At 49.6% G+C, this 12,135-nt stretch overlaps 6 protein-coding genes across 6 annotated transcripts; 3 read left to right on the top strand and 3 right to left on the bottom strand.

The window, feature by feature from the left end:
* Positions 1-459: 459 nt before the first annotated feature.
* Positions 460-1,817, top strand: NCS54_00926800 (TPT domain-containing protein; the record flags this gene model as incomplete). The annotated part of the gene is made up of 5 exons (XM_053154621.1): positions 460-551; positions 604-671; positions 722-727; positions 781-1,406; positions 1,458-1,817. 5 exons carry the CDS (start codon positions 460-462, stop codon positions 1,815-1,817), a joined length of 1,152 nt encoding a protein of 383 aa, XP_053010596.1.
* A 256-nt stretch (positions 1,818-2,073) lies between these two features.
* NCS54_00926700 (Hypothetical protein) lies at positions 2,074-2,556 on the bottom strand (the record flags this gene model as incomplete). The annotated part of the gene is made up of 1 exon (XM_053154620.1): positions 2,074-2,556. The coding sequence occupies one exon, from the start codon at positions 2,554-2,556 to the stop codon at positions 2,074-2,076; it is 483 nt and encodes a 160-aa protein (XP_053010595.1).
* Positions 2,557-3,340: 784 nt separating this feature from the next.
* Positions 3,341-4,631, bottom strand: NCS54_00926600 (Hypothetical protein; the record flags this gene model as incomplete). The annotated part of the gene is made up of 5 exons (XM_053154619.1): positions 3,341-3,740; positions 3,799-4,151; positions 4,231-4,265; positions 4,313-4,369; positions 4,418-4,631. The coding sequence occupies 5 exons, from the start codon at positions 4,629-4,631 to the stop codon at positions 3,341-3,343; spliced, it is 1,059 nt and encodes a 352-aa protein (XP_053010594.1).
* Positions 4,632-5,203: 572 nt separating this feature from the next.
* On the top strand, positions 5,204-6,778 carry NCS54_00926500 (Hypothetical protein; the record flags this gene model as incomplete). The annotated part of the gene is made up of 3 exons (XM_053154618.1): positions 5,204-5,419; positions 5,469-6,197; positions 6,248-6,778. The coding sequence occupies 3 exons, from the start codon at positions 5,204-5,206 to the stop codon at positions 6,776-6,778; spliced, it is 1,476 nt and encodes a 491-aa protein (XP_053010593.1).
* A 1,162-nt stretch (positions 6,779-7,940) lies between these two features.
* On the top strand, positions 7,941-9,398 carry NCS54_00926400 (Hypothetical protein; the record flags this gene model as incomplete). Its single annotated transcript, XM_053154617.1, has 1 exon — positions 7,941-9,398. One exon carries the CDS (start codon positions 7,941-7,943, stop codon positions 9,396-9,398), a length of 1,458 nt encoding a protein of 485 aa, XP_053010592.1.
* A 771-nt stretch (positions 9,399-10,169) lies between these two features.
* Positions 10,170-11,828, bottom strand: NCS54_00926300 (MFS domain-containing protein; the record flags this gene model as incomplete). The annotated part of the gene is made up of 3 exons (XM_053154616.1): positions 10,170-11,069; positions 11,126-11,621; positions 11,674-11,828. The coding sequence occupies 3 exons, from the start codon at positions 11,826-11,828 to the stop codon at positions 10,170-10,172; spliced, it is 1,551 nt and encodes a 516-aa protein (XP_053010591.1).
* Positions 11,829-12,135: the final 307 nt, after the last annotated feature.

The raw sequence follows: 12,135 nt of genomic DNA, 5'->3' as shown, positions 1-12,135 counted from the left end.
CATACTATCCACGGCTGGGTGAGACATTGAAATGTCACCACCACCTGCAATCCTCCTCCCTTGCATTCCCAGACTCCGTTAGCTGACGAATAAACCTAGACTTTTGCGGGACATTCCACACACCCTCTCCCTGGAAGGACGATTGCATGGCGACGAAAGGAGAAGAAGAAAAAAAGGGCGCAGTCGATGGTCTAGGTCCTGATCTGCCATGCCCACTTTCTACTCTGTTTCTCACATCCCTGGGCCTGACGACTCTTTTTGACAAGAAAGTCAATTACAGCCCCAAATCCATCTTTTCCACCTCCTTCAACAGTGTTTCCTCATTCCCCTTTACACTCGAAATTGTCCCCAAGCCTTGCTTCTTTGTCCTAGACCTGCTTCTGCCATCTTTTGTTGTTTGTCGCAATTGGATTTTCTTTCTTTCTTTCTTTCGCTACACTACCACACACATCTTCAGCCATGGCTCCGCAGAATGAGCTTCCCCTACAAGAGGTGCCCGTGCCGCGGGCTCCTTGGCTGAGCCCGACGATGCACACGGCGCTGTACATGATGTGCGTATGAAGGTTTCGTTGCCTATATGTGTGTTTGCTAATGTGTTTACAGTGCTTGGATCGTCAGCTCAAATGCGACTGTCATATTTAATAAATGGATTATTGACACTGCGGGATTTGGTGAGGACCTCACGATGACCGATGCTGTGCCCTGCTAACATCTCTCACAGATTATCGTATGTGTCTTCACACTCAACCTCGATGACTGTATTTACTAACATGACCTCAGCTATTCTGTTAACAGGCTGGCACCTTCTCTTTGCATCTATCGTAACACAAATCCTCGCACACACCACCAAGCTCCTCGACAGTCGACATGACTTATCCATCAACCGTCGCTTCTACATCCGCACCATTATCCCGATCGGAATTGTCTCTTCAGGCTCACTCGTCTGTGCCAATGTCGTCTATGAATACTTGTCAGTGGCCTTCATCCAGATGCTCAAGGCCGGATCACCCGCTGTCGTGCTCTTCGTATCATGGATCTGGGCCGTGACTACACCTACCGTAGGTATGGTTGCCAACATCGCCGTCATTGTTTCTGGTGTCGCAATGGCAAGTGCAGGCGAGATTGCCATCTCTTGGACTGGATTCGCTTATCAGGCTGCCGGTTTGGTCTTTGAGGCTGTCAGAGTCGTAATGCTGCAGGTCATGCTGGGTGGTGAAGGCATGAACATGGACCCCCTGGTCTGTCTTTACTACACTGCTCCGGTTTGTGCTTTGGTGAATCTCACCATGGCCCTCGCTATTGAGCTGCCGCGTTTCCAATTTGACACAGCGATGAGTGTTGGCCCACTAATCCTGCTTGCCAATGCTGCCGTTGGCTTTACTGTCAACTTTACCAGTATGGTCTTAGTGAGTTACATCTTTCTTACGTCCAGTGATTCCTTTACTAACATGCTTCAGATTGGCAAGACATCTGGTCTGGTGACGACACTTACCGGCATCTTCAAGAACATCCTACTCATCGCCTGCTCAACAGCCATCTGGCGCACGGAAATCACACCCATACAAATTCTAGGCTACAGTATCAGTCTGATGGGTCTGATCTACTACGCCCTTGGTGTGGACAAGTTGATGGCAGCCTGGACTTCTTTGCAGACCAGGGCGGCAGGTGGCTACATTCTGCTCAAGGAGCGGACTACCTCATACAGACTGATGATTGGCCTCAGTATTGGAATCTTCCTATGCTTTATTACGGGCATTCTGTTTTGGTGGCAGAGGGGTTTTGGAATAGACATGTCCTTGTTTTCTAATTCTGGTTAGGTTTAGACGGATGGCATAGACTGCTTTATTAACGACTTAGAGTGTAGATAGCCTGCCGGTTACAGTAAGCATAAATATCACGATAATACTTACTTTGTATGATCATTTTGCTTCAGCCAAATGAGATTTGTGTTGTTTTAGGGGAAAGGAAAGTGTGATCTGGGAATTTCAACAGGGTCTATTGCACTTGTACACATTCAACACCACCCAACGAAGCGAGCATAGAACTCTTTTAACTCTTTTATGGTGGTTTCACTCATGCAGCTTGATCCTCATCGTCGCTGTCCTCCTCCACCTCAACCAGGTCGATAACCAACGCGGCTCCATCATTCAACTTGTCAAGCTGGAACCCAGCCCCGAGAGCATCATTAGCATCATGTATGCATCCAGTCACATCCAGGCCAATATCATGTTCCTTGAGAGCCAGACAAACGATCCGGAAATGCTCGTGATGAAAATCCTCCAGTTCGTCACCCTGTTTGTCTCCTTCGCCTCCGTCAAAGATAAGGACCGAATCGCCGTGAACGAGGCAGAAACTCTCGTCTGCTCCCTGGTATGACTTGATGGCCGCTGCGAGCTGTCCTGGTTTCGTGCTGGCACTTGCGACAAGGCGTGTGAAGACGCGCGCGTCCAGCAAAGCTTTAACTGCTGAGAGCTTTTTCGGCGAAAATATGCAGACGTTGGCCGGTAGGGTTGGTTTGCTTGATTCAGCACCACTGGCGGTATTTTGGGCTGACATGTTGGCTCGTCGGCTTGTCTGATGTGATTGTTGGTCGTTGTTGGGTTTTGAGTGAAAAAAATATTCACCTAAAATTCTGCCGTCATAGTTGATGACTAATGCTGGTTGTAGAGTTGGAGGCTATCTCCAACGTACCTCCCGAGGTAGGTACTTCTTAACACACAACAATCAAGTTTCTAACTAGAACTTAATCGTTAGGTTTATACGTTTCTATGAAGTCTATTGCCTTACTGACGACCTGACAAGCTCTCAAGGGCTCCATCATCAACACATCATCGTACTCACCTGCCACTTCCTCTGCCTTGTCGTTAGGCCTTAACGTTGGTCTGGTCAAGAGTAAATTTCAAGGGTTCCATACACGGTGCCTTCTTTTTTTTTCAATCACGTGAGCGACATTGCCTCTGTGTCAAAGAGAAAATTGGAACTATGCAATGGACCTTCATTGTTGTGGAAGTTCATAGCAAAACCTTGACAATCTTGACTACCAAGTATTTCCCATCGAGGTTGATTAGGGAATGCAGCTCTCATCGGCTAGTACACAAATGATAGATCACCCCATCATCGATTAACGCGATCCAGAGCCGGCTTTCCCTGCCATTCTAGAAACAAATATGGGACAAGATCTGGGTTGATGAACGGCGCGCCCTACCCTAGAGCCATGTGAACACGTTCCTGGCGTGGCTGGCCAACCTTCCCGACTCAACGAAGTGACTGATTTTACTGCTTTATTAACGTCTATCTAAACCAAACCGGCATTTTAAATTTTAAGCCAAGAACACCCCAACTAAGGTATTATCTGTTCTGTGCTCTTGTTACTCCCTCTACTCCGTTCCACATCAATCTCATAAGTCTTGAATACCTGCACGCCGCCGTTCCCACCATCGCCAGTGTTCGCTCTCTTCATACTATGAAGCTGATGCGAACGGGTTCCGTCACTGTTGTCTATCCGGAGTGCACCGCTCTTCCATGACTGACTGCCACCCCTGGACCGTGAGAAGAAGACGGCAAATGAGGGTAGATATGTCGTGACAAGTCGCTTGAGGCGCATAGCGCAAGCGCAGATGATGCCGAGGTTGATCTCGACGATTGACCATATACCAAGGATTGCTTGGGTGTAGGTGGCGTCCTGGGTTTTACTGAGGACGAGGACGTAAGGTAGTCGGGCAATGGAGCAAATGACAACGCTACAAATCGTGAGCACCTCGGCTTATCGACGCTATAACTACGCATAGAGAGGCTTACAAGGATCCGGCAGCAAGAATAGAACCAACCGAAAGCTTCTGTTTGAATGACAGATTCAGACCATGAATAGTCGGAATTGGTACGGCCACGACGGCAAAATCACTCGCGATATTGAGCACGGCGTGCGACAGGGCAACATTCTGAAGGCACTGCAAAGTCCCTTCCTTTAGCGGGTTGCATGGTCCGCCGGCGACGATGCAAAGAACCAGTGTGTATGTAAAGATGGAGACGGCGATGGCGACGACGGCGCAGCGGTAGGGAATCGAGGGGTTGATGCGGAAGAGAATGGCGAGGATTGCGATTTTCGTGACGGAAGGCGTGATGAGATAGGAGAGGGTGTTGGCGAGGAGGCCCTGTTGTCGTTAGTAGACGTTAAATGGTACTATACCATTGACTTGCCTTGTTGAATTCGATAAGTTGTGCTAGAGAGACATCCCAGAGGTGCTTCCCCCAGCCATAGTCCATCACTGTTCCATGTTAGAGCATGTTCGGATCGGATATACACGAAACTTACAATGGACCATTGTGATGAAATAGGCCATCGCGACGCCATATGATATCGTAATAATGACTATTCACCGTTAGCTGGAGTGGACGTTGATAGAGGAGGAGTCCTTACCGAGATCAATCTCAATTTTTTGTATCAGCTTGAAAGACTGAAAATATCGAAGGCCAAGAAAAACCGCCACAAAGAAGTACGTGACGGCAAAAGAAATGACTGTTCCGATCTGTAGTGAGTTGTAGGGCGCATCAAAATCCGGTATCTGGTCGCCTGGGGGCAGCATCCCCGGCGTCTTCGCCAGGTCAGCCTGACTCGGCATCTCGGTCGTCATCTTTGTCTTTGAGGCCGTTTGACGAACGAAATAGACGTGAACAAGCTTCTGGAAGGAAGGGCATGTTTATCCGTAAAAACTGGCGTGAGGACATGCACTCCTTTTACTAGTTCTTGGAAATATGGAGCCATGCAAGAATTTTGCCCAGATTTCCATAGGATGATAACCACGCCAGGGACTGATTGATCGTCCAAACCAAACAGCTAATGTATCACTGCCCCATATCGTCCCCATTTTCGCGACGAATCACTGGCAACCCGATGTCGCAATGCTAGCTTAGACCCTGAGCGGATAAGAGCCGTTGACGAGCTTTAACCGTCACTAGCTAGGGAGGATGCGGCTAAAACGGAAAGCTGATACGCGCCAACAGCCCTAGACCCTGCCGTGCATGGCCTTATCCTTGTCCCATGCGAACCCAACCGTCCCCTATCCACGGACTCGGGGCCTTTCAGGAACCCGAATGTGGTCTGTGGGAAGATACTTGACATGGCTGTGTCCCTGATCCAAGTCTTGGGAAACGAAACGTTGGCAGTAAGCGAAAGGAACAGAATATTCCCAACCACAGCGTCAATATGTGGTTCGGATCCTCCCCAGCCGTGGAGCTCGTCCCGAGCGATCGGGTACGACCGATCCACTTCTTCGAGAACAGTCCTCTGGTCCAGGGAAACAACATGGCCGTGTCCATCGTGTTTGATGGGGTCCTGGACCCTGAGAAGCTTCACAGATCTCTCGAGGGGCTTGTGAAGCGGAAAGGATGGGAGCGGCTGGGAGGAAGGCTTAGGAAAAATGTGAGTAAACTTCAATCCACTCCACGGCCCCGCTGACAGTATCTCGCAGGCCTCTGGTAACATTGAATGGCACATACCCACCGAATTCACGGCGGAGCGACCTGCAATAACCTTTTCTCACGTCGATCACAACATGCCTGCATCGTCACATCCTGCAGCTTCGAAGATACCTCGACCGAGCGATCGACCAGCCGTAGTGTCAGACCCGGACGACTTGGAAGAACTGGCTTGGGGGCCGGGATATACACCAGGTGGAATCTCGGATTACTTGACGGCTGATCGCCCTGTCTTGGGTCTACGAGTCAATTCATTCACGGATATTACGATCGCAACACTTCAATGGCAACACGTCGCGTTTGATGCACTTGGTATGCAATATGTCGTCGAGGGCTGGAATGAGATGCTGTGGGGGGACGAAGACGATATTCCGGACCCCTGCGAAATGGACCCCGACCCCTTCGACGCTCTGGCCAAGGGCACTCGACCTGCAACAGAAGAACACGTCTTGTCTAAGACGCGAGTAGGTCTGGGAGGCATGCTCAAGTGGGGTCTTGGCTATGGTGTCGATATGCTTCTACGGGCCAAGGAGAACCGCATGGTTTGTGTACCACAGACATACTGGCAGGTGCAGCTTGATAAGGCTTTGGACGAACTGCGTGAAGAGGCGCTTGCGAATGGAGAAGATGTGTCAAAGGTGTTTCTCACCGAGAATGACGTTTTGACGGCCTGGATTATGCGATGTGTCATTACACCTCTGGACATGAGCCCAGATAGACCAGTAAGTGTCTTGTCTATCCACACACCATCCTTTTGCTAACTTGTAATTAGGTCAACATCTCCATTGCCATGTCTCTACGCAAGGCATTCGAAAATGACCTCATCCCCCCATCTTCCGAGCGCCCATACGTAGGCAACGCATTCGGCTGGGCAAACATCCTCCTCCAAGCCAAAGACATCACCACAAAGCCCCTAAGCTACGTCGCACGTCAAGTTCGTCGTGCAATTAACGAACAAGGAACTCGTGCACAGCACGAAGCTTACTTTGCCCTGGTTCGCCAACACGGCATGGGTCTCCCCATCGTAATTTTCGGAGATGGAAATATGGCGCAGGTGGGATTGTCCAACTGGTCAAAAGCAGGCCTGTTTGACCTGGACTTTTCACCAGCGCTCAAGAGTGGTGATCGACCGTGTCGACCTGTGTATGTGCAGGAGAACCATGGTCCCATTAAGCCTGTGGATGGGTTCTTTATCTTGGGTAAGGATGAGAAGGGGAATTACTGGACTTCGGCTTGCAAGCTCAAGGGGCAGTGGGAAAAGTTCCAGGAGCAGCTAGAGAAGGACTTTGAGGTGGGTGCGTAGCGGAGGCGGTTGGTGTGTGTGGCTGGTGGTTGATATAGATGTGATAAGTGCTTGTCAAGCATAGCGACTGGTATAGATTTTACTATAGTAATACCTTGAAGATGAGAAAAGTATTTGAGCATCCTGTGGCGCAGCATGTGATTGCCCATTAGCGTTGAAAAGTCTATTTAATCCTTGTCTTCGCGGGCTGAGAGGTTCGACGAGGTTGTTCATGATGGGCGGTGGACTTGGTTGGTGAATGTGAGAGATGTGTGAGATTTCGCTTAGATAACCCGAGGGGACGAACCTAATATTGGATTGGATACCAAATCCAACAGTAATAAGAGGCTGATCTACAGGGCTTTGATGACAGGGAGTACGTATGAGTGGGTGGTGGTAGATTCTTGGTGTGGTCTTGATCAAATTTCGTTTCTAGAATAGCTTATATGCTTACGCGCTGCTCACAAATAGGGCTAAAAATAACTCATGGCTTGTGCTTTCGGGATAAATACTTATCAGAAGCGCTTACAATGATCTGACATTCGGTATATCAGTCGACCTAAGAATAGCCCTTCTTGTGTCACGCAACATGGTATGCCCTGCAGCCCCGGTCTTGGCAACCTACTCGTTCAGTTGAAAGCAATAGCAATTACACTTAAAATTGCAATATAAAATAAACTCATTGCAAAGCGGTCGCACGAAGCACCCACCTTATCGTGCTTGAGGCCTGGAACAATACTCAGTCTTCTGGCTCAGTTATCGCATCGAGGGCCGGGTTTTAACTCTAACAAATAACACATTAGTAATACAGCATAGCATCATATCCCAATGCTAACACAGGAACAATACTCTATGTTGCATCTCTAGGATTAATAGGAAAGTCGGCGGGTGAGCAAAGACTTACTCCTGTAGCTAACATGCTTCTATCTCTTATTATCTTGAGTATAATCTCTCGACCGTCAATTCCTGATGGTACATATAACCACTACAAAAAGCACTCAATTCCGTTATAGGTCGAGATCTGGTAAACATTTTACACGTCGATTTTTCCAATGCAAAGAATCATAATTCTGACTTTCTCAGCTACCTCGATAGAGACAAGTTGCCTTGCTCCCTTTCGGAGGCTGACGCCCACTGCAGGCACCAGCGCTTCCCACCTTACATGTCACGTGAGAGTCACATCATGAGACAGTTTCTTCTCCTCTTCCGTTTCAACCTCGTCCTTCTCAGTTCATCCAAGACAGCATCAACTCTCACCAATACGATCCCGAGTTCCATCTCCACCGTGACCATGCCATCCCCGCTGGAAACCCTCCCAACCGAGGTCATCGAGTTGATTGTCAGATTACTGCCACTCAAAGATATCCGCAGCCTTCGCCTCGCCTGCAAGGCTCTGTCAGACAAAAGTTCCGAGTCTCACTTCAAGACATTCTTCTACACGCAGCATGTCGTAATGACAGCCGATGCCTTGCGAGAACTCACAGTTAATGTCCAGGCGGGAGGCTTCCGCTCTTGCGTACGAAGGCTATGCCTCGTTGGCGTAGCCGACAAGGAGGCCGAGAGAACCCAGACATCTCAGCTCGATCCACGCCAGGAGGAGATGACTAGCCTGCTCACACAAGCATATAACGGGCTTGCCAAATCTCACAGAGTCGACGGCCTCCTATCGCTCTCGCTAGAACTAAGGATCAACAACAACCTGCCTAACAACGTCCTGCGCGCTGCAACGCACCTCGCACAATCAACGACCATGTGGCAATGCGCAATTGAGCTCTTGGATCAGTCTTTGCGAGCATTGGCCACCAGTAACTTGAAACTCAAACATCTCAATATCTTCAACGGCCCAAACATGGAAGAGTGCAGCCTGCCCTCCGAACAGCTTAGCATCATCAACTGGGGCGACCCAGGTCTGGCCGACTCCCTGTCCACTCTTACATCTCTATCAGTCAATATCTGCACCCGCGTCTTGTTCAAAAACCTCAGAGACCCGTCGCACGACGGCCTGGTAGGAAGGAGCCTTGGCATAATCGAAGCAGCCCGGTGGCAGGAGGAGCGCGACTTTGACGGCCTTGCAAAAGTCTTGGCGGAATGTCCCCGACTTGAGGACCTGGATCTGAGATACCGTAGAATCGCCACCCGGGTCCCGAACCGCGACTGGAAGGTTCTGCAGCGCGTGGCAAGGTTGCAAACACTGCCTGTTCTGAACCGCCTGAGTATCAGCGGCTTCACCGCCAACTCGCCCGACCTCCTCAATATCCTCGAAAGAACTAAACCCCGGGAATTATCCCTGGGGCCGATAACCCTCGAGACGGGGACCTTCCATTCCATCTTCGACTACTGCTCCAGCAGGGGAGCCAACATGTCCAAGGTGTCGTTTGAGCGGCTGGTTCAGATGTCCCACCAGGATGGCGCGGGAGTGGTTCACTTTGTCAGCCAGTGTCCGAGGGTGCCCGTTGTGCCGAACCGGTCGCCAACTTCCTCATTCCAGGCTCAGTTTTGCAGCGAGTTTGCAGAGTTTGAGCATCTCGGCCAGGGTGCTCGCATCTCTTGTCATCTTGATCGGTCAGGGTTCATCGGGATGCCGCAGTATGGAGGGTGTCCGCCGTCGAGGAGGCAGGATCATCTGAACAATTTTTTCTAATCAAGAACAGCCAATTAGTACCTGATTAGTTGGGGTCCTTCACTATTCTTGCAAGGTCTTGGTGCTAACACCAGCTAAACATTGGATACAGAAGGTTTAAATTGCTGGGATAGGATGCTCAGGGTAGCTAGATGCGGAGAGCAACATGCGGAACTGGTCGTAGTAATGGCAGAAGAGGATAGGTTCATGGGGCTGAGGAAAAGCCCAGCAACTTTCACTTACAGCGCGAGAGGATAATCTTCAGAACAATCAATTTTTCTATAGAAGTGGCGTAAGTAAAGGTGCGGTTGTGAGTGTGAAGCAAACAAAGAAGTAGTGGTGCCTTGAGCAGGGAAAACGCCATGAACCAGCAACACCGGTTTGTTCTCCTGTTGGTGTTCAAGTGGGCGACCTTGTATGATCCGCATGTTCGGACCTTGTTAGCCTTGTCGAATTTCGAAAATACCTCAACCAGTTAAAAGATGCCTTTGTATTCGCTTCTTTTTGACGTTGTGGTTGTGCTCCTCTTTAGAATGCGTATAGATTCATAATGTCTTTGTATGTGTTATAGATATAGAATATTTGCTTAGAGTGTTGGATATGAAAGGGACGCTTATCTCACCTGTCTCTACTTGTTATACAAAGCACCTACCTTCTTGTGGCATGAGGCCTGGAAGAATACTCTCTGTTGCATCTCTACGACTACTACCAAGGTCAGTGGCTAGGCAAAGACTTGCTCCTGTGGCTGATGTGTTTCTATCTCTCGTGTCTCGAGTAGGCTCGTCATACGTCTTACAGCTGATTCTTGACCCTTGACTTGCCACCATCTCGGCTGAGTTCCGATACTCCATGCTCAGTGACCAGTTCTCCCGCAATCGTCTCCTTAGCAAGCTTCCGGTTCTCATTCCAGTAGTAAAACATCAGCCCAGCAATAAGCACCACGCTTCCGGCATAAATACAGAGCACCTTGAGAAATCCGTGGTAGTAGTACGGCGCATCGCTCTTGACAAAGATGTTCTGCCCGCACAAACCACCGAGGTTTGAGCCAGCGACAGCGAGGGCAAGGCCGATACATCGTTCCTGTGGATGAGCCGTGTTGACGCTGAACCAAGCATCGTTGATGCTCTGGGAGATAGCCATCCCAGATGTGAGGACAGTGAGAATAGCGTACTTAAGCCACACATCGCTGCTTCTCACGACTGCATATTGAACTCCAGAGAAAATGATGGAGTAGACTGCGCAGATCAGACATAAAAGACCTCGGCGGGATGTCTTGTCACTGATCCAAGCGACGGTGATGGCAAAGATACAGACTCCAAAGTTGTGAACAGAAGAGAGAAAAGAGGCTGTGGTAGCATCAAACCCCAGGTTCTTGATGATGGTGGGTGAATACACCCCGAGCCCTCCTTTAGGCGTGAGGGAGATGACATTAATACCGAAATGGCTCCAGATGCGGAAGCTCGTGAAGACAATCTGCAGGACTCTTTTGGGACCAATGCCCTCGAGGCGAACCGTCTTGCGAGGATCGTCGAGAATGACTCTGTCGTTCAGGATTCGGCGCTCTTCGTCGTTAAAGAAGTTGAGACTTTGAAGACCACAAAGGGGGGTTGTGTTATCTGTTGATCGGGGCATCAAGAAGATGAACATGATTCCGACGACAAAGGTAAAGAGCCCATCGATAAGAAACAACCACTAAAAGCAAGTTAGCATCAGTGATGGAGCGAGTTGCATGGCCAGGGGAGGCATACCTGCCATTTCTGTAATCCCGATGACTCTGGAATTTTAAAGATGGCACCTGCGAGGAGACCACCGATGCCACTGGAGAAGTAATTGCCAATGTACACCAGAGTTACTCGCATAGCCATCTCTCTTCGGGTATAGAACGACGCGAGAATCGTTAAGGATGCAGCGAGATATCCAGCCTCCCACATACCCAGAATAAACCTTGTCGCATAAAAGCCCGCCAAGTTATGAATCGCCGTCTGAGCCGTCGCAACCGTTCCCCAGGCAAAGATCTGAATGGTGAGCCAAAGAGCGGGACCAATCCTTGAAAGGACCATGTTGAACGGGATCTCAAAGACGACGATGGCGGCGAGCATAAGCTGGTTTCCATAGTTGACATTGTTGTTGTCGATTCCAAGGTCTTTTGTGAAGCTCGTAGTCAGGGCATAAGAGAGGTTTCCTTTGTCGAGTTGAAGAGCGAAGAGACCCAGCATGAGCATGGGCAGGATCGTAAAGTCCAGTCTAACATTGGTTAGTCTTCAGGTAGCCTTGAAAGGACAGGAGTTATGCTCACTTTCTTCGTAAGTGAGCTTCGGCCTTTGGAGTCCAATCGGCAACTATCAGAGCCTCCGAACATGGTTGGTTCTGAGGAATCTTCTCAGTCGACATGTTAGGCGAAGCCTCTGCCTGAGTTGCGGCCTCTGGCCGGGTAGAAACTTGAGTGACCATTGTATTGTCGCCGGGCCTGAACGCTTCTCGGGACTGACTGATCTGTTGTTTTGTCTGGTATAGATTGCCGACATCCGGCCTTCTATAAGTCCTGACTGCATCAGCCAAGACGTGATAGCTTAATCCTAGGTTGATGGCGCAATTATTTGGTGTTGTTGTGGCATCGCATGGAATAACCCAAACTCGAATCAATGTCAGTATCGGCAGTCATCGGCCATAGGAAGTGGTTTCCGATGGCCGATGCAGAGAATTGGAGATGTGCGATGGCACAAGAACGATGGTCGATGACGCAAGATGGAGAACGGCG

The sequence above is a fragment of the Fusarium falciforme genome, chromosome 7 (genome assembly GCF_026873545.1).
Source record: "Fusarium falciforme chromosome 7, complete sequence".
Taxonomy (NCBI): Eukaryota; Fungi; Ascomycota; class Sordariomycetes; order Hypocreales; family Nectriaceae; genus Fusarium; species Fusarium falciforme.
The sequence above is the reverse complement of the archived record's forward strand: the minus strand, read 5'-3'. Positions and strand labels throughout refer to the sequence as shown.